Source organism: Erpetoichthys calabaricus, chromosome 11 (assembly GCF_900747795.2).
Source record: "Erpetoichthys calabaricus chromosome 11, fErpCal1.3, whole genome shotgun sequence".
Lineage (NCBI taxonomy): Eukaryota > Metazoa > Chordata > Cladistia > Polypteriformes > Polypteridae > Erpetoichthys > Erpetoichthys calabaricus.
The window spans coordinates 163,312,235-163,334,026 of NC_041404.2; the positions used below are offsets into that span (position 1 = coordinate 163,312,235).

The window sequence follows — 21,792 nt, forward strand, 5'->3', positions numbered from 1 at the left end:
ATAAACCCCAGGTATAAGAAACACAGGTAAGCTCATTGGGTTTTCTCTTAATTACAATTACGGTATGTACTTTAAACAGCATATTCTTGTTTATGATGGATCCAGTGAGTGGCAATGAGTTGCATGTTGGTTAGACCTATAAATAAGAATTTCATTTTATTCTGTACACATGACAATATGACTACTACCACTACGACTACGCTTATCCTATCAGAAGGTTCAAAGTTAATACTTACAAAAAATAGATATATCTGTATGGTTATGTGACCATGACTATGACTCAGGCACCGCCGAGAGTGGCAGCCTTTTCAGCAGCTCCGTGTACGACTTTATTTTTCTACTTTTATTTTTCTCTTTTTTATTGATCACTCCTATCACTTTATTTTATGTGAATTCGTTCCCTGGACACACTTACTTTACAACGTGGGCATGGATTTTTACACGCTGAGACTCGTCTATTCAAGTGCTCAACTTCGAGCGCCGAGAACAAATGCCAGTGCCGGTGTGGTTCCCTATTTACCAGACGAGGTAAGAAGGTGGTATCGTGGCAGCAGAGCCGGCACGAAGCTAAAAATGAAGCGTCTTGCAAGAAAGTGGCGTTTTAAGCCTTCAGTGCCTTTTGTGATTCTGGGAAATGTGAACTCAATCTCAAATAAGATTGACGAACTGGCTGCGCTGGTGAAAAATGTCAGAACCTACAGAGAATGCAGTTTGTTGTGCTTTTGCGAAATGTGGCTAACTACCACCATCCCAGATGCTAACGTGGAGCTACCCGGGTTTAGCACAGTTAGAGCGGACAGAGATGCAAGTACCTGCGGGAAGCACAAAGGAGGAGGACTCGCTCTCTATGTTAATACACGGTGGTGTAACTCTGGACAGGTTACCATCAAAGTCTCCACTTGCTGCAGCGACATCGAACTGTTGGCCGTAAGTTTGCGTCCCTATTACTTGCCCAGAGAGTTTGGATACGTCATTGTTGTTATTGTTTACATCCCTCCTCAGGTGGACGTGGAGACAGCGAGTGACACCATCCATTCCGCTGTTGCTAAGTTACAAACGCAGTACCCTGAGGTGCTTGTGCTAATCGCTGGAGACTTTAACCATGTGACGTTAGAAAAAACATTACCTGCCTTCTCTCATGTTTGTGGACTGTAACACCTGGGGAAATAAGACTATTGATTTACTGTATGCAAACGTTAAAGACGCATACAGCGCCACCCCGCTGCCTGCGCTTGGGAAAGCAGATTATAACCTGGTTATGCTTCAGCCTCACTACAAACCAAGAGTGAGGTTCCTACCTACAACCACACGCTCATTCACGAAGTGGTCCCCTGAGGCAGAGAAGGCTCTGAGAGAATGCTTTGGAACTACTGACTGGGATATCCTGCAGGGATCACATAGTGAGAACATTGAGAAGGTTGTTGACTGCACTACTGACTACATTAACTTCTGTATGGACATTGTAGTTCCAGTAAGAACTGTACGCTGCTATGCTAACAACAAGCCATGGATTACAAGTGACATCAAGGGCCTTTTGAACCAGAAGAAAAGGGCTTTTAAAGGCGGTGATCAGCATGAGCTCAAGCGCGTGCAGAAGGAACTCCGAGTCTAGCTCAGGGCGGCGAAGGAGCAGTACAGGAGAAAGCTGGAGCAGAAGTTGCAGAATAACAGCATGAAAGAAGTGTGGGATGGGATGAAGATCATCACTGGCTGCAGCTCAAAGTGGGGTGCCACCATCGAGAGAGATGTGAAGACAGCAAACCAAATGAACAACTTCTTTAACAGGTTTGACCACCCTAACCCACTCTCACTCTCACCTCGGAGTACTGCACCCTCCACACATCCTTCTACTGATACCAGCATAGGAGAGACATCCCCACCCACAATTACAACAGCGCAGGTGAGCAGAGAGCTGAGGAGACTTCGTGCCAGCAAAGCAGCGGGTCCAGATGGAGTATCGCCACGACTGCTGAAGGTCTGTGCATCGGAGCTGGGGGGTCCTCTACAGCGCATCTTCAACCTGAGCCTGGAACAGGGGAGAGTCCAGAGGCTTTGGAAAACATCTTGCATCACCCCAGTCCCAAAGGTATCACGTCCTAGTGAGCTGAATGACTTCCGGCCTGTTGCTCTGACATCACATGTGATGAAGACCATGGAGAGGCTGCTGCTTCACCACCTGTGGCCACAGGTTCAACATGCCCTCGACCCTCTGCAGTTTGCATATCAGGAGAAGGTGTGAGCGGAGGATGCCATCATCTACAGTGGGTACGGAAAGTATTCAGACCCCCTTCAATTTTTCACTCTTTGTTATATTGCAGCCATTTGCTAAAATCATTTAAATTAATTTTTTTCCTCATTAATGTACACACAGCACCCCATATTGACAGACAAAAAAAAGAATTTTTGAAATTGTTGCAGATTTATTAAAAAAGAAAAACTGAAATATCACATGGTCCTAAGTATTCAGACTCTTTGATCAGTATTTAGTAGAAGCACCCTTCTGAGCTAATACAGCCATGAGTCTTCTTGGGAAAGATGCAACAAGTTTTTCACACCTGGATTTGGGGGATCCTCTGCCATTCCTCCTTGCAGATCCTCTCCAGTTCTGTCAGGTTGGATGGTAAACGTTGGTGGACAGCCATTTTTAGGTCTCTCCAGAGATGCTCAATTGGGATTAAGTCAGGGCTCTGGCTGGGCCATTCAAGAACAGTCACAGAGTTGTTGTGAAGCCACTTCCTTCGTTATTTTAGCTGTGTGCTTAGGGTCATTGTCTTGTTGGAAGGTAAACCTTCGGCCCAGTCTGAGGTCCTTAGCACTCTGGAGAAGGTTTTTGTCCAGGATATCCCTGTACTTGGCCGCATTCATCTTTCCCTCGATTGCAACCAGTCGTCCTGTCCCTGCAGCTGAAAAACACCCCCACAGCATGATGCTGCCACCGCCATGCTTCACTGTGGGGACTGTATTGGACAAGTGATGAGCAGTGCCTGGTTGTCTCCAAACATACCGCTTAGAATTAAGGCCAAAAAGTTCTATCTTGGTCTCATCAGACCAGAGAATCTTGTTTCTCACCATCCCAGAGTCCTTCAGGTGTCTTTTAGCAAACTCCATGTGGGCTGTCATGTGTCTTGCACTGAGGAGAGGCTTCCGACAGGCCACTCTGCCATAAAGCCCTGACTGGTGGAGGGCTGCAGTGATGGTTGACTTTCTACAACGTTCTCCCATCTCCTGACTGCATTTCTGGAGCTCAGCCAAAGTGATCTTTGGGTTCTTCTTTACCTCTCTCACCAAGGCTCTTCTCCCCCGGTAGCTCAGCTTGGCCGGACGGCCAGCTCTAGGAAGGGTTCTGGTCGTCCCAAACGTCTTCCATTTAAGGATTATGGAGGCCACCGTGCTCTTGGGAACCTTAAGTGCAGCAGACATTTTTTTGTAACCTTGGCCAGATCTGTGCCTTGCCACAATTCTGTCTCTGAGTTCTTCAGGCAGTTCCTTTGACCTCATGATTCTCATTTGCTCTGACATGCATTGTGAGCTGTAAGGTCTTATATAGACAGGTGTGTGGCTTTCCTAATCAAGTCCAATCAGTATAATCAAACACAGCTGGACTCAAATGAAGGTGATCTCAAGGATGATCAGAAGAAATGGAAAGCACCTGAGTTAAATATATGAGTGTCACAGCAAAGGGTCTGAATACTTAGGACCATGTGATATTTCAGTTTTTCTTTTTTAATAAATCTGCAACAATTTCAAAAATTATTTTTTTTGTCTGTCAATATGGGGTGCTGTGTGTACATTAATGAGGAAAAAAATTAATTTAAATGATTTTAGCAAATGGCTGCAATATAACAAAGAGTGAAAAATTGAAGGGGGTCTGAATACTTTCCGTACCCACTGTATATGCTACACAGATCCCTCTCCCACTTGGACAAAGGCAGTGGTGCTGTAAGAATTATGTTTCTAGACTTCTCTAGCGCCTTCAACACAATCCAACCTCTGCTCCTTAGGGACAAGCTGACAGAGATGGGAGTAGATTCGTACCTGGTGGCATGGATTGTGGACTATCTTAAAGACAGACCTCAGTATGTGCGTCTTGGGAACTGCATGTCTGACATTGTGGTCAGCAACACAGGAGCGCCATTGGGGACTGTACTTTCTCTGGTCCTGTTCAGCCTATATACATTGGACTTCCAATACAACTCGGAGTCCTGCCACGTGCAAAAGTTTGCTGACGACACTGCTATCGTGGGCTGCATCAGGAGTGAGGAGGAGTACAGGGACCTAATCAAGGACTTTGTTAAATGGTGCGACTCAAACCACCTACACCTGAACACCAGCAAAACCACGGAGCTGGTGGTGGATTTTAGGAGGCCCAGACCCCTCATGGACCCCGTGATCATCAGAGGTGACTGTGTGCAGATGGTGCAGACCTATAAATACCTGGGAGTGCAGCTGGATGATAAATTAGACTGGACTGCCAATACTTATGCTCTGTGTAAGAAAGGACAGAGCCGGTTATACTTCCTTAGAAGGCTGGCGTCCTTCAACATCTGCAATAAGATGCTGCAGATGTTCTATCAGACGGTTGTGGCGAGCGCCCTCTTCTACGCGGTGGTGTGCTGAGGAGACAGCATTAAGAAGAAGGACGCCTCATGCCTGGACAAACTGGTGAGGAAGGCAGGCTCTATTGTTGGCATGGAGCTGGACAGCTTGACATCTGTGGCAGAGCGACGGGCGCTCAGCAGGCTCCTATCAATTATGGAGAATCCACTGCATCCACTAAACAGTGTCATCTCCAGACAGAAGAGCAGCTTCAGCGACAGACTGCTGTCACTGTCCTGCTCCACTGACAGACTGAAAAGATCGTTCCTCCCCCAAACTATGTGACTCTTCAATTCCACCCTGGGGGGTAAACGTTAACATTATACAAAGTTATTGTCTGTTTTTACCTGCATTGTTATCAATCTTTAATTTAATATTGTTTTTTGTATCAGTATGCTGCTGCTGGAGTATGTGAATTTCCCCTTGGGATTAATAAAGTATCTATCTATGTGTATTTATATATACATATTGCATGGTTAGATTGTACTTTGTTGTATTTGTTTTCTAACTGAATTCTGCTTGCTTGTTGTATAGAATCAAGTACAAAATCCATGTTTTAAAAAATTTTAAAATGTAACAGGCAAAAGACTTCTGAAACGAAGATTAAGAGAACACCCACTGTCTAAAGGAATTTTACTATTAGTGTTGAAAGTAATAAATGTTATTTATAAAAAAAATTTATAATCATACGGACAACGACTCGCCTCACGCCCCAATGCTTTATTTTGCAAAGAAAAAGCATGCCTCTGCAAATTAAGAGCATACAACTGGATGATGTGACATGTAGATTACACAAATAACGCAAGCTTTTTATGGACATTTTTGTCTATCAGAAAGTTTGCTATCTATGTTCTCTTTTTTGTTTCCTCGACAATCACTACAAAGTACATTGAGTAAAAAGTATATTAAAAAGATATGTAATTTTTGAGTTTAGAATTCCTTTGAGTGTACATACAGTGTCACATTCTAGGTACAAAGCTTAGTTTTCAAGCAATGCCCAAAACCACTATTTTTGCTATAGACAAAAAAAATGTTCACCAGCAATTTGTTCTATATATGACAAGGCATGCTAGACTATTAAATTCCAACAAAGGGTAAAAATGGATAACTCCATTATAAAAAGTCCACCATAGACTAAAACCAATATGTAGGGTAATCTCAAATAACAAGTAAATTTCCATATTAATTTCATATACATACATTTCCCGTTTGTCCGTTGTTGTTACCAGTTCCAGAGGTGGAACTACTACCCCACTCATTTACTCCACAGTCAGAAAAGTGCTGGGAGCCAGCTTTAGATTGAGAACCACTATGCATCACAGTAAGCAATGAATTCACTGACTCTTCAGTGGAAGGGATTCCTGCAAACAGAAAAAACATCAAATTTTGTAGGTAGACATAGCTGTTTTTCAATGATCACAAAACTAGCTGAAACTGCTAAAACCAGTTCATCGCACAACTGCGAGTGTTTCAACTTGGACTTAAAAATTGATACATGATTTTTCCTCCTAAAAAGAAATATTTATACATATTCTCAAGTTCCAGGCCAACCTGAATTTGAAAAACTGTTCCTCAAATGTAGAGAGAAAACTTTCATTTCACAGTAAGTCCACTTTTATACAAATTAGTTACTCAAGCAAAGGTTTCTCAACATAAGGCAGTATGAATAATTAAGCAGACACCTCCAAAAATAATATTTGGGAGAAATGATTGTTATTTGTATGAAAATCAGAATTCTGTATCTACCACATATCAAAGTGAAACAAAAAATTACATAAAGACATTTCCAGTTGAAGAGGACACACCGTTTGATTGAAGGTTACTGACTGGGGAAACTTGGAATAGGGGACCACTCTTCGATCGAATGTTATTGAATCACATCACACTGTCACTCGCAGTTTCATGTGGAAAACCCTTCCACTTCGATCAAAGTCACTGTTTTACACCACTGTTTCTGAATATAATAGTTTTTGACTTGCATGCCAAAAATGTGCTGTTTAGGTTGACTGGATACTGTGTGAATGGTGTAGATGTATGTGTTTTCCCATTCCAGGGCTGTTTCCTGCCATGCGCCCATAGCTGCTAGAAAAGGCAATGACCCCAGCACTTGAAGAAGCTGGTATGAAAATGTATGTATGTATATACAGTAATTAAGTTTATTCCAGATGTGAAATGCGCAAAAAACACAAATAAAAACACACTCAACTTCTGTGGAGCAACTGACTGCAACAGAAGGTAAGAGAAGATCTGTGAACTGCAGCACAAATACCCCTAGTGGTAAACAGAAATTGTTTGAAGGACTGGCATGAAAAATAATTTTGAAAGTAAAGGTTTGGATTAGATCATAATTATATGTTCATAGTTATAAATTGTTTACTTGTTTCTTCAGAGTGATATGTAAAGAGTGTGTGTGTGTGTGTGTGTATTAGGCCTAGGAAAGTTAACATGTTAATTTTTCCAATTAATATGGCCTGTTTAATGAGTTAAAAAGTACTGTCGCACCCAGGGCCAGCAATGAGGAGATCGTGTCAGGCAGTGCTTTGGTCAGAATTGCATTTTCATGTAACTTTTGTTTTTTACATTATGAAACAATAATATAAAAAAGTTAAGCGTGAACCTAAAGAATTACATACACATCCAGTACCATATTTATATACTACCTTTACAAATTTTGAGAAATAAAATTTTACTTAAGAGTTTCAAATTACACATTTCACAAAGCCTTGCCACGTCAGTACTTGGTTCTGGCATTCATTTCCTTGATTTATATATACTGACATAGGTGCAGGGGAGTGGGAGGAAAGGGCGTTTTATGATAGTCCTGCAACAATACTAAAGAAAAGTAGCAAAGGTAAAAATTATGTTCTGTGTTTTTTTCATGTCATGTTTCTGTAAAAAGATTGAATAAATGTAATATCACATATATGTAAATTATATTTTCTTTGAGTGGCACTAATATCAAAATAAATCTCTAGTACCTCTGTATTTAACTCACCGGTCTGCAAAGTAGCTTACATTGCTTACTGCCCTAATAAAGGGTGGTACACGAAAAACCGAACCGTCTCCGACCAGCTGGCTCAAGCTATTATACAGGCAGGTGCTGTTGCAATCGCGGAGCCTCGTTGTCGCGACGGGTTAAGCAGCCCCAACTGTGCATTAATAAGGAAGCTGTGAGGCAATGGGTACACCGTCTTTCAACAGGATGGAGCAACATGCCACACTTCCCGCAAGTTACTTTCTCGAATTCACAACGTCTTCACAGAGGAACGAACTGTCAGCAAAGGTTTGTGGCCACCAAGATCACTGGACCTATCCACTTGCAAGTTTTACATGTGGGGCAATCTGAAGGAAAAACTGTATGTCAATAATCCAAAGACATTAGAGGAACTGAAGGACAATATTCAGAGTAAAATTGGAAAAACTGAAGTGGCTGACCTGCGTCGCACCTATGACAATATGGTGCAGTGTGCAGAAAAGTGTATTGACACACAAGGAAATTATTTCCAGCACTTCCTCTAACAAGTAAGTAAAGATTTTTGTATTGGATATCTTTTTGTTTCGTGTACGGGCCAAGAAACGTGCGTCAACGTTGGAGTCGGAGATGGTTCGGTTTTTCGTGTGCCACCCTGTATAATGACAAAAGTCTACGAAACAGAAGTGCAATGATTATCCCTACCCATTATTCCAGTTTGCAGTAACTTTGTTAATTTATGCAAAGAACGCAACATAACCACCCAAGTAATGCACAGTGTCAGTTTTTAAGCAAGATAGCTGCTACAGAGAACATTTTTAACGTGCCAGAAGCAAAGGTGTAGGTGACACTAAAAAATCCCAAAGCACACCACAATTCTACCAACCAAAAAAGCATTAAATCTATACACTTGCTAAACTGTCCAAATGGACAGGACCATCAGAGATGCCGGAAAAAAAAAAAAAAAAAGCTTTATGGAGGTTGGCGTATGCAGTAATGCCACTTAGTGAGCATTTTGGACGCATTTTCCCAAATAATTTAATCCTTCCAAATGATTTAATCCTTTTGCCCACAGTCGGTTCTATATGGCACACCTGGTTAGCTCTCATTGCATACCAGTTGAAAGACACTTGTTTAGAGAGTAACTATAAAGTCATTGATGGTGATGAACAATTGAGAATGGCATTTTGCAGAGTTTTAACACAAATCTTAATGTATGCCCATTTATGAGATGCTTATTTCAATTAGACTTTCGCAGTGCATTCAAAGTCTACAATTGTTTTGATCATTTAATTTTACTTTGGCATGTCTATGTCTGATATGCCATACCAATTTGAGAATTAATACAATGGCCTTGTTTTCTTATTTCTTTCTTTACAACTTGTCTTTTAGGAAGGCATTCAAATTCAGGTTGTACTTGCTCAAGTAGTATTTTGTTAAAAGGTCAGGTTTCAGGTCTTTGTTTAGGTTTAAGCTACGCCATTAAATTTTTAAAAATTCCTTTGTGTTGAATCTACATTAATTTTGCGATTCAGTGTATATTTACTTCATAATTTATGTATATATTTTATGACTGCATGCTTTAAAAGTAGATGAGATTAATCATGATTTACTCTATACAGTTAAGTGACTAATTTGTAAATTTTTTTAATGATTCCCAGCCCTAGTATGTATGTATGTATGTATTATATTTTATATATATATATGTATATATATATTTTTTTATTTCCACTGAAGTTAGACAGATTGTTTCAGAGAGTAAATGTTACAAAGAAAGGACACAATGTTCTCAAAAAGGGGGACACCTTGTGCCAAAGTGTATATCTTGTAGAACTGCAAAGTTATACTATCTAATCTTTATATAATGATAGCTGAAAGATTGGGACAGAAAAGAAAATTGATTTCAGGATTGTGCATCATAAAATGTATTGGTTTGTACTGTAAAATCCAGTTTTTTGTAGAGAAATTCCTAAAATGCCCAATTTTTGGGGGTTTTATTTAGTTGATATTGGTGTGAAACAAATGTTTTTATTCATTATAAAGACTCTTTTAAAAATCTGAAGTGTCATACTCAGCATGCTTCTGTCATTTGAAGAGTTAATAGCCATTTATTTTTGGATATGTAATTTAGGCACAATAATGCCAAAAAATTCCTTAGGGCATATGAGGTTAAAAAGCAAACAAATAAAGCGGTTAAGAAAAAAAAAACTAAAATGATACAAATTTTGCACCACTCATTACACACAGTGAGCACCCACATTACAACTGTCATAAATTATTTAAAAATTAGAATAAACATATTTCTCTCACTAAAAACAGAGCACTGTTGTACATCAACTGTATTTTATTTATTCATTTTATTTTGCAGTTTTATAATGCTGCACTTGACATGTCATTTGAGAAAAGCATTTCTGAAATTGACATTAGGTTACAAGAAAAATAACATTACAACTGAACATGGCAGCATGATGTAAAGGCAGTATTAAGTACTAAAATCTTGGGTAACTAAAAGTAGTGACATGCATAAATCCAATCAGTACTTACTTTCCACATGTGCGAAAGCACAAAAGGGTCCCCTTGGACAGTAGCCAGTTTGACGCATATCATTGCACTTTGTTGATTTGTAAATCTGTAAAATAAATAAAATACCCTGTGACCCTGTGTTCGGATTCAGCAGGTTGGAAAATGAATGGATGGATAAATAAAATATCTTCAGCTATTTGTTTAAGGAAAGTCTACTAATCTGTGTGTACAATACATATAAAAAACAGAAACTAAGCATCTGTCCTTTAGGTGTTTGAAAAGCACAGCCTGTTCAAATCTTAATAGAAATAGTCCTCTTTACCTCAGGATGAAATTGCTGTTCAGTTCGGGAGTGGCAATACTGGCAGTTGTCCCCACTGTCACACTTAGAAGGCTCACCCCATTCATCTCCATGTTTCACACTAGGACATGGAGTTGATCTAGAAACAGGAAAGAATTGAAAAAATCACTAAGGTAGCACTGAAATAAGCCCCAATGTCTAAGCACATATCTAAAATTATCCTGTTTTTATAGACTAAACAACTGAAATATCAATGAAAGTTTTATTCTATCAACTCAAATTAATTAATAAAATGCTAAACAACATAACAATAGTTATGTTGATTAGTTGGTGGCTGGCACAAATGACTGCCAACTAGTTACTGCAGACCTAATATTAAATGTATAAAACAGTAAAATTTGTCATCAACAATACCTCACAAATAAACACGACTACAAATGGATACTTTTAAACAACAAATATGATGTACATAACAAAGGAGTATAAAAACTGTATAATCTCTGCCTTACTATAAACTTGCAATAAAATAAGCAGGTCCAGAAAATTGACTAATCGATGCATTTAAAGGTATACAGGTAAAATTCTGTTATAGTGAATACCAAAGTGACAATTTTCAGAATAACAAACTTTTTATGACCCTGGAAAAACGTTCATATAACATCATATTTAACGGATTTCATCTTAACGAAATGTAAATTTCAGTACAACAAGCATTTTTTTCAATCAAAAATTGCCATCATAGATTATAAAGCAATACAAAAAAATGCTTTAATGCTGCACCTAAACTTTTTGCTGAGTCTCGGGAACCCTGTAACATGCTGTGTCTTTCTTGTTAGACTAAAAGAAAGTGAGTTTATTGCAAAATTTCTGGTCTTGGGCAGACTTGGCGAGAGTGTAGGCACGACACCATAACAACAGCCGAATGCGGAGTCACTGCTCCACCAAGCGTCTGCGTTGGTAGTTGTGTCATGTGCAGATACTGTAGTGTTCTGTATTCATACTTGTATTTCATTAAAAAATATATCTAACATCTAATTTTCATTCTGCACTGTTTCCTGTGTTTCTATAAAAAAAAAAAATACAAAAACATCTTTTTTCAAGTAAAAAATTTCTTGCAGTTTTTTTTTTTTTTTTAATAATACAGGTATTGTCAAGCTTGGGTCACAGAAATAGCACTCAAGATACGAGATAAAACGTGGGCAATCGTTCTGCTTTAGCTCCCATCTTCGGGTAAGAAGATCACCAGTGGCTCGGAATCACCTAAGTAGCAGACTAGGAGAGTGCGGGGAAGAGCAAGTTAAAGCCTTGTGTTAAATGCTCTAAACATCATGAGACAAGCACGTTATGCGGTAAGCATAATTTGGCAGAGGACTACCAATTACTTTGCCCTTGATCAACTGTTTACCAAACACAGCAGAGCAGCTATAGAGCTATCCTTGCCCTGCTACTGGTACAGATGGCAAATCGCCAGCAACCCCAGTCACAAAAGTTGATGCATTTTCCCCATATTCGTTATAATGGAATATTTTTTTATGGTGCCATGAATTTCGTTACAATGGGATTCCACCTGTATTTACAAAACACAGCACTTTCCTTTTGGTCCAAGCCCTAAATTTATGCAATTTCAAAAAAAAGTTTGGCAGCCATTAACATCCGAGATACTATATATACATTCATTTGTACAGATTTGTGCAGCTATGACAATAAAGATACTCTACCTGTATTTAAATTTTCTAGGATTTCGTCTTCTATCCCGGCTGTTGTGATAATGAGGACAGGCATATCCCTGGCGACACAGGCGTGGCGGTTTTGTGCACTGTTCAGTTTTATAGTTTGCCAAGACAAAGTTTGTATCTGAATAGAGGGGAAAAAAAAAAACTAAACTTAAATATTGACATACACAGAATCAATTTGTATAAAGCAGTATTTTCTCATTATATTATAGAAATTTGGCATTAACAGGGACTGCAAGATTTTTCAAATGTCTGATGGGCAAGGAGTCAGGCAGCAGTCTGTTACTTGTGGCGGCTATTTAAAAACATATGGAGTAATTTTATCCATTCCAAACATACTGGCAAAAAAAAATCTATTAGTCAAGTTAACTAGACACAAAACAAGGGACACAAACAGTTTTAAAATACCAGGTATAAAATTTGTTCTTTGTGGTTAAATTCATTAACTGACTAGATTCCATCTAAATAATCAAGCTCTTTCAACCACCCTCATGTCTATAACTGTTGTGAATTCTCCGTTTTTAGCATGCACAACTGCGTGACTGACATCTAATACAAAACTGATTAAAACATTGGTATTAGGTATGGTGACTACAACCTAAAAAACATAGGTAACACCACATAGGTAACATCCACCACAGGATACAGACTTTCAATAAAAATATACTGTAAAGTGTCAATATGTATTCATAATGCTGTGTTTGCTTGAAAGTGCACAGACAGAATGTGTAAGAGTTAATGAACAAGTCTGTAGTCTTATATATAGGCGAAACACGTGTCGCGTACTCTTTGCATTATTTGACAGTAAACTATTTCAACCATTCTATGATCTGCTTCTCGCAACCGAAAGAGGGCACGTGGCGGATGTTAGCTAACTTGCTGACCAACCACAAGCGTTACCTGGTAGGTAACCACCCATACAATCAGATTATGATTCAGACTACGAATGCCGTGAATGTAATTACCCCAATCTACATGCTGTCAAATGAACGAACCACATGCCGTGGCGCAACGTTAGGGGCTTCGCCTCTAGCGCTGACGTCCTAGGTTCGATTCCCGTAAGGGAGTGCAGTGAGTGTGTACGCCTGATGAGCCCAGAGTTAGGGCGAAACACGTGTCGCGTACTCTTTGCATTATTTGACAGTAAACTATTTCAACCATATATTATATAATATATATATATATATATATATATATATATATATATATATATATATATATATATATATATATATACACACACACAGTGCATCACTTTTTCCACATTTTGTTATGTCACAGCCTTATTCCAAAATGGATTAAATTCATTTTTTTCCTCAGAATTCTACACACAACACCCCATAATGACGTGAAAAAAGTTTACTTGAGATTTTTGCAAATTTATTAAAAATAATAAAATTGAGAAAGCACATGTACATAAGTATTCACAGCCTTTGTCATGAAGCTCAAAATTGAGCTCAGGTGCATCCTGTTTCCCCTGATCATCCTTGAGATGTTTCTGCAGCTTAATTGGAGTCCACCTGTGGTAAATTCAGTTGATTGGACATGATTTGGAAAGGCACACACCTGTCTATATAAGGTCCCGCAGTTGACAGTTCATGTCAGAGCACAAACCAAGCATGAAGTCAAAGGAATTGTCTGTAGATCTCCGAGACAGGATTGTCTCGAGGCACAAATCTGGGTAAGGTTACAGAAAAATTTCTGCTGCTTTGAAGGTCCCAATGAGCACAGTGGCCTCCATCATCCATAAGTGGAAGAAGTTGGAATCCACCAGGTCTCTTGCTAGAGCTGGCCGGCCAATCAGGCCTGTATGGTAGAGTGGCCAGACGGAAACCACTCCTTAGTAAAAAGGCACATGGCAGCCCGCCTGGAGTTTGCCAAAAGGCACCTGAAGGACTCTCAGACCATGAGAAAGAAAATTCTCTGGTCTGATGAGACAAAGATTGAACTCTTTGGTGTGAATGCCAGGCGTCACGTTTGGAGGAAACCAGGCACCGTTCATCACCAGGCCAATACCATCCCTACAGTGAAGCATGGTGGTGGCAGCATCATGCTGTGGGGATGTTTTTCAGCGGCAGGGTCTGGGAGACTAGTCAGGATAAAGGGAAAGATGACTGCAGCAATGTACAGAGGCATCCTGGATGAAAACCTGCTCCAGAGCGCTCTTGACCTCAGACTGGGGCGACGGTTCATCTTTCAGCAGGACAACGACCCTAAGCACACAGCCAAGATATCAAAGGAGTGGCTTCAGGACAACTCTGTGAATGTCCTTGAGTGGCCCAGCCAGAGCCCAGACTTGAATCCGATTGAACATCTCTGGAGAGATCTTAAAATGGCTGTGCACCGACACTTCCCATCCAACCTGATGGAGCTTGAGAGGTGCTGCAAAGAGGAATGGGCGAAACTGGCCAAGGATAGGTGTGCCAAACTTGTGACATCATATTCAAAAAGACTTGAGGCTGTAATTGCTGCCAAAGGTGCATCGACAAAGTATTGAGCAAAGACTGTGAATACTTATGTACATGTGATTTCTCAGTTTTTTTAATTTTAATATATTTGCAAAAACCTCAAGTAAACTTTTTCACGTTGTCATTATGGGGTATTGTGTGTAGAATTCCGAGGAAAAAAATGAATTTAATCCATTTTGGAATAAGGCAGTAACATAACAAAATGTGGAAAAAGTGATGTACAGTGGAACCTTGGTTCACGAACGCCTCGGTACACGTACAACTCGGTTTACGACCAAAAAGTTCACCAAACTTTTGACTCGGTTCACGACCACACACTCGGTATACGAACAAGCCAGTTTCCCTTTCGGTTTGTGCGCGCTGATGATTTCCGCACGTGTTGCATTGTTCTCGGTCAGACGTGAACTGCTGCAATGTAAGAGAGAGAGAGAGAGAGAGAGAGAGAGAGAGAGAGAGAGAGAGAGAGAGAGAGAGAGAGAGAGAGCAGCTGAGCAGGGAGCCTGGGTGTTTGTCAGTGTTATTCAATGTTTTTACATTAGTTTACTATTACACTGTGCATTCTATGGTGTAATTAACTATATTTGTGCTTAAAAATTTTTTTAAAAATACATTTACATACAGTTCGTACGGTCTGGTACGGATTAATTGTATTTACATACAATCCTATGGGGGAAATTGCTTCGGTTCACGACCAATTCGGTTTACGACCAGAGGTTTGGAACGAATTATGGTCGTGAACCGAGGTTCCACTGTACTGTGAATACTTTCCAGATGCACTATATTATATATATATATATATATATATATATATATATATATAACAGTTAACTGTAACCATGCCAAAAATCTGTTTTAAACTTGCACAATAAATCTCACATTAAAATTATTTATGGATTACCATACAGATAATAAAAGTCAGATAAAAATGGCATTGTAACATGTTTTAGTGTTAATTAATTTAATGTAGTCATTTTTGTAATACCTGACATTAGTTTAAAATTCAAATAAACTTTAGAAGGGCAGAATATTTTCAGAACAGACAGGTTCATAATCAATTTGACTCTTCAGTTTTATGACATGGTGACAAAAACACAATATTGGATTATTGTGTTTTTAACCAGAGAAGCTGTTAAATTACAAATCCTCAAATAAACACATCATCAAGCTTCCAACAAGACTTAAAGGAAATGCGTTCTTTTACTGCAAAATATTCTGTACACCACACACATGGTCATGGGAACCTGAAACTTTCAGTGCATGACTGGCACATATAATGAATGCTTTTTTAGGTGACAGGAGGTGGAGCTAGAAATCAAAACACATTTTACATGTGCTAGCAGTTAAAGACTATGCATCATTAAACTCTGGTCTTGCTTAATAGGACCTAACTAAAGCTAAACACAAGCTTCCACAACTAGGAATCTCTACACATTACCCCAACCAGAAAGTATATCAATGAAGTATCTTCTAAAGCTGTCAATAATCTTCAGTTTTACACAGATTTATTTATACAGACATCATGTGACAGATCATGTGACACTTGAATTGCACAAAGGTGGACCCTACTCAACTTACTATGTAACTTCTGAAGTTAATTAGATGGACAAGATCTTGTTTAGGGGTTTCAGATCAAAGGGTATGAATACATATGCACTCACAACTTTTCAGATTTTATTGTTTTTATATATAATTTTAATTTCTCTTCAACAATTAGGACAATATAGTTAAGTCTGTTACAAGAAAATCCATTTTCTTTCCAGACTGTAATGCAACAAAAACTGTACACCACATTCTACAAGCGTGTTTATAGTGAAGCAACAGTTTTTTTCTTGCTTTTCACAGAAGAATAAATACACACTACTTAATTGGTATACAGTAAATGGAATCCTATACACTTCAAAGTGCAGCATTTCCACAGAAGACACACAACGTGTTGTAGGAGGATGTTTTGTTAAATTTCTTTTGACTACATCTTTAACAAAAGCACATATACAGTACAAGTACGAAGTAAAATAACTACACAAGAAATTTAAACTCTAGAAGTAAAAGAAATGAGCACATATATACACTTCAAAATCAATATTACTATTTCTGAATGGAGAACCTCTTCTGAAAAAACCTACCAATCTCAAAAGCAGCACACCTTTAGGATGAAGAAACATCTGTGAAATGTAAGATTAAAAAAAGTCAGATGACTCACGTTTAGAGGTCCTAACCACTACAGAAAATGTTCTCTCAGGATTACGCATACAGGGAGTCCAAAAGGGATTAAGTCACAAATACACAGACATTTTGCACATTTACATTTGACTAATTCATTTGCTAATGCTAGTGTAATACCACCTGTTAATTACAGTTTCCAATGATCATTTTAAAAGCATAATGTGTATTTTGCCTTGCTGAAACAAATTCTGTTAAGTGTTCAGTGATTATTTAAAAAAATAAGTAAATAAAAGATGTAAATAACAAATCTGATGCATGGTTAATCAAGGAGTGAATTATCGTTACTTAATATATTTTTCTCTTTTTCAGCAAAACTTGTGTTTATCACTGTTAATCACTGTTAATGTAATCAGAGTATTCATTTATGTATACACTATATATCCTATCAAATCAAACACAAGCTGGGAACACAAATAATATTAAATACAGTTGATTTACTAAAAAAAGAGAACATTCTCTGCATATTCCAATATTAAAGCTCCTCTTCACCCTCAATATACTGTAAAAATTAATCATAACTGCACCTTGGAAATGTTTCTAAGGCTCAAGGATTATTTCAAGGTGTATATTAGTTATAAAGACAAAAAAATAAGTTGCATGGATAACAATTTAATTTAGTAACATATGATTAGGAGGCACAATTAACAAAATATGTATTTGTCTTGAGGAGAATGATTACTGATTTTCTTTATGTGTAAACTGATATAAATCTGCCTGTCACACACAATAGAACTGAAGAAACTTTTTTGCAGAAAATATTCCTACCAAAATGGTTTGTGATTTGTCATATTGATTAGGGTTTTGTTATTGGCTACTATGCTGCAATTTCAGAAGCTAGAAAATAATGTCAATACAGATGTCACAATACGAGAATTTTTGTATTTGATACCAAACCCTTTTGATACCAAGGCAAAAACAGAAATCCAATTCAATGGCCTTTTATTAAAAGCACCTCTGATATTTAAATGACCAATATTGTGTCATTTTTATACATATTTTATATTTTAATACATAAAAATACTAATGGCTTTAAAATACTGTAATATTCATCAAGAGGTTACCCAAATACCACTCAAGTAATTAGTACTGGCATTAATAAATATCAAAAAAACAATTCAGGGCTTGAACTTTAATGTATCATAGACCTGAGGATTCCCAAGTGTAATAACAATTGGGGGATGTTTAAATACTGGGAGGATCATCGTGGACTATGTTATTTATGTGACTCCCTTTGAACACCAGTGGGCATATACAGTATGAAGACGTTATTTGTGGACTTCAGTTCCACCTTTAACATGATCATCCCTAGTAGGACAGTGACCAAACTGCTCATCCTGGGTGTCAATCAACACACATGCAGATGGAGCAACGACTTAACAAACCGACCACAGACTGTTAGGATGGGGACCCCCCCACTCCCTGACCCTGATTCTAAGCACTGAAGCTCCACAAGGCTAAGTGCCGAGTCCTCTTTATTCCTTAAATACCTATGATTGTGTACCAATATATAACACAAATTCAATCATTAAGATGGCAGATGACACCACTATGGTAGGACGGATACATAAAGATGAGGAGTTTTCCTATAGAGATGAGGTCAGCAAACGGTCTGAACTGTGCTTCATTAACAACCTGGCACTCAATACTTTCAAAACAAAGGAGCGGATTATCAGCTTCAAGAGGCAGGAAGAGGAACCTGCTCCTCTATACATCAGAGGAAACATAGTTGAGAGAGTGCCTAGAAATTCCTTGGCACACACATCTCCCAAAACCTTACGGTTAGTTAACAAATCTTCGCTGGTGAAGAAGGCACAGAAGAGGCTCTACTTCTTAAGGATGCTGAGGAAGTCTAGCATGTCCAAGCAGCTGTTAGTGTCCGATCACTGCTCAGTGGAAAGCATACTTAACTGTGGCATCTTGGAATGTTATGGTATGCTGGCTGCTCAGTAGCTGACAAAAAGTCTCTTCAGAGTCATCAAATCAGCACAACAAAAAATCCAACACCCAGTTTCTTTCACAAGAGGACACACACAGAACTCGATATTTACAAAAAGCCAAAAAATTCATCAGGAATTCATTTCACCTAGGCCACCAGTTTCTTACTCTGCTGCTTTCTGGAAGGAATTATAGTTCTATTAAGATGCACACTTCCAGACTACTGAAAAGTTTCTACTATTAGAGAACTAAACTTTGTTAAATAGCTGTTTACTGCATCTATATGGGAGGTATTTTCTATAAAAAAGGAAATGAAAGTTAAAATTATAAAATGAAAATGTAATCTCTCTTTTGCAATTTCATTTTCAAAGTCGGCGCTCAAGAATGCTGCAAAAATTAAAATTAACACCATTTGGAATTTCATTTTCAGCCTGAACCACAATGAAGCTGCAAAAATATAAAGTACAACGCAAATAAACACTGCCATCACCTGCTGCTCATTGAATTTTCATTTTTCACTTTGCATTTTCAAGTTCTCAACAACCAAATAGAGAGAATCAATGGGCAGGGCCTGGCAATTTTTGACAATTTTTTTTGTCCTTTGTAGCTGTAAAGCCAATTCGATCAATAGAAAACTTCTCACTTCAACAGTGTTTAATTCATGTGATTTTGATTTTTTCACCCCCATACTTCGAGCTTCACAGCAAAACTGTCTCACAAAATATTACTATAATATCTAACATGACACAAATTTGCTTTTATTATATCATAGTTTACATTTATTTACATTGAAGTGGAAATGGGACGCTTTGTATTTTTGTAGTATTATATCGTACCAATAGCACCGAGCACCATAATGGTTCTTAGGCGGAGGTGCTGGAGAGCCTCGAGGCTGACATTCATAATCTGGCGACAGCTGAGAGACTGACACATCTGAAGCTCCAACACCGCTTCTTTGTCCACTTTGCCGGAACCTTAGAAGACACCAGAGAAGTTTCAGGCTCATGAAACTGGAGAAAAGTGTGTTAGATGAAGTTGCCACTGACCCCAAATGGGCCGTGAGAAGCAGGGCCAGTAGTAAAAATGCGCATGCAAAGGACAAGGCAGATCGTAGAGGTGTTGTGAAGCGGCGGTGAAGGGAGAGCCTCAAAGCTGATATCCAGACCTGGAACGGGGTTTGCAGTGCCACTTTAGTAAATGAAAACAGCAAAGAAACCGGTACATCTTCATCTCCACACCAGGAGGTTTGCCTGCTTGCCTACAGCTGACCAGCACTGATCACACCTGCCACACCGAACAACAGCACAGCACTTAACATCCCGGTTTTGCCACCTGTCAGTGTAGCATGCAACACCCCTCCTGAGCCATCAGACAACACAGCACTCCCACACCCTGGTCTACGTTTTTGACAGCATTTTTTGATGGTTTAATGATTGGCATATTTATTACAGTGAATGGATTTCAGCTTATGGTTAGACATTCAATTCTATTGTAATGTGCTGTAAAGAAAGAACGGTTATTTACAATAAAGTTATACCACAGACGTAAAAATATTGTCACCTTATTTTTGATGGCAAAATCTGGCAACCGTAGCTCCCAGTTTTTTACCATAAATGTAACACTGTTTTTTTTTGTTTTTTTTTTCTTGTACAATGTAGTGATATGTATGGAACTTGTATTCATGCCTGTGATTTTGTAGCTAGTAAAGGCCTTGTGTAGCTTGCTCATTACTTTGTTGACACTGCATTCTGCATATTACCTCATTGAACAAGTGAGTGGGAGCAGTATCTGTGAGAACGTGTAGAAGCAGTCATAGATATCTGTGAGAATGGGGAGAAGCAGTCAAAGGGACTGTCAGAGTGAGCAGGTGTAGAAACATAAAAGACATAGCTGTGGGATTATCCAATAGCAGTTGCTTGCAATTAGAAAAGCAGCCTTTTAACAAACCATTTAGCGAACTGTGACAAACATTATCCCATCTCTATTATGTGCTTTGCAGCACATTCTGATCAGAAAGAAACATGACTCGCCATGTTATTACACAAGGACATGAAATTGTCAACAGCTACATCAGGATGAAACATAAAATAAAAAAGGGTAATTTCATGTCAAATCAAACAATTTTCCAGAAACCTCATGCTCCTCGGTCTCAAAAAATTCTCAAAAAAGAAAACATATCTGGTGTACCCGTGTTACTGAGGATACACCCTGTAAAATTACTTTGATGTAAGATCCATACTTTCCAAGATACAGACAGTTTTGTAAGGGGAGAGGGTGTCAGATATGACACAGCTTTACTTCTACATAAGTTTCACAAAACAAAATCTCAAGAACTAAACCACCTGGCAGGCTCAAATTTTCCATAATGGTACCTTTATAGGTATAGTACATAACAAAATAAAAATATTTGAGCAGACCTTCAAAATGAAAATAAATAAATAAATAAAAATTGCATCTCTGGCTTTGCCTGGTTTATCCTTTCATAAAGTATACTTTTAACTGATTGATGCAGCCTGCTGAAATTTTTTTCCATGTTTAGATACCTACACAGGGTTTTTCAATAGGTTATAAACAAACAAGAAACTGCATCAGGGTTTCACAAGTAGACCTCTCAAATGTGAAAAATGAATTTTGGGTCTCATTTTCAGACCAGCTTAAAGCACTGTGGGAATGTCCAGACATTTTTACAATTCTTTTTCCTGTATCCTAAATGGTCCTCTCTTTCTCAAAAAACGTGTCTTACTTTTGTTATGTGAATCTTTCATTTTTATTTTCCATTCTAAACATGGGTTAAATTCAGCATTTCTCAGAAATGATAGTCACTAACTTGGGTATAGGATTAATGAGAAAAAAAAATCAAAGGCACATTAAGCACAACACATGAACAACAGCTGCTTGATTTATCATTAAACCCAACGCTAGTTATAATGAAATGTTAACATCTTGGAATTGCACCAGCTTGAATGTGACCCATTTCATATCTGTTTCAATCGAACTGCAGATTGTAGGGCATCTTTGTCTTTGAAATCAAAATGGTACTGC

The 21,792-nt window shown here is 38.5% G+C and overlaps 1 protein-coding gene across 3 annotated transcripts in view; it reads right to left on the reverse strand.

Moving 5' to 3' along the window:
* Positions 1-21,792, reverse strand: part of unkl (unk like zinc finger) — a 114,106-nt gene that overhangs the window by 28,961 nt on the left and 63,353 nt on the right. For all 3 annotated transcript variants that reach the window (XM_051933966.1, XM_051933965.1, XM_051933964.1), the window contains 4 exons: positions 12,110-12,245; positions 10,413-10,530; positions 10,112-10,196; positions 5,797-5,957 (listed from right to left, as the gene is read on the reverse strand). In XM_051933966.1, the coding sequence (XP_051789926.1) occupies positions 5,797-5,957; positions 10,112-10,196; positions 10,413-10,530; positions 12,110-12,245 (500 nt within the window). The remainder of the gene's footprint in view (positions 1-5,796; positions 5,958-10,111; positions 10,197-10,412; positions 10,531-12,109; positions 12,246-21,792) is intronic.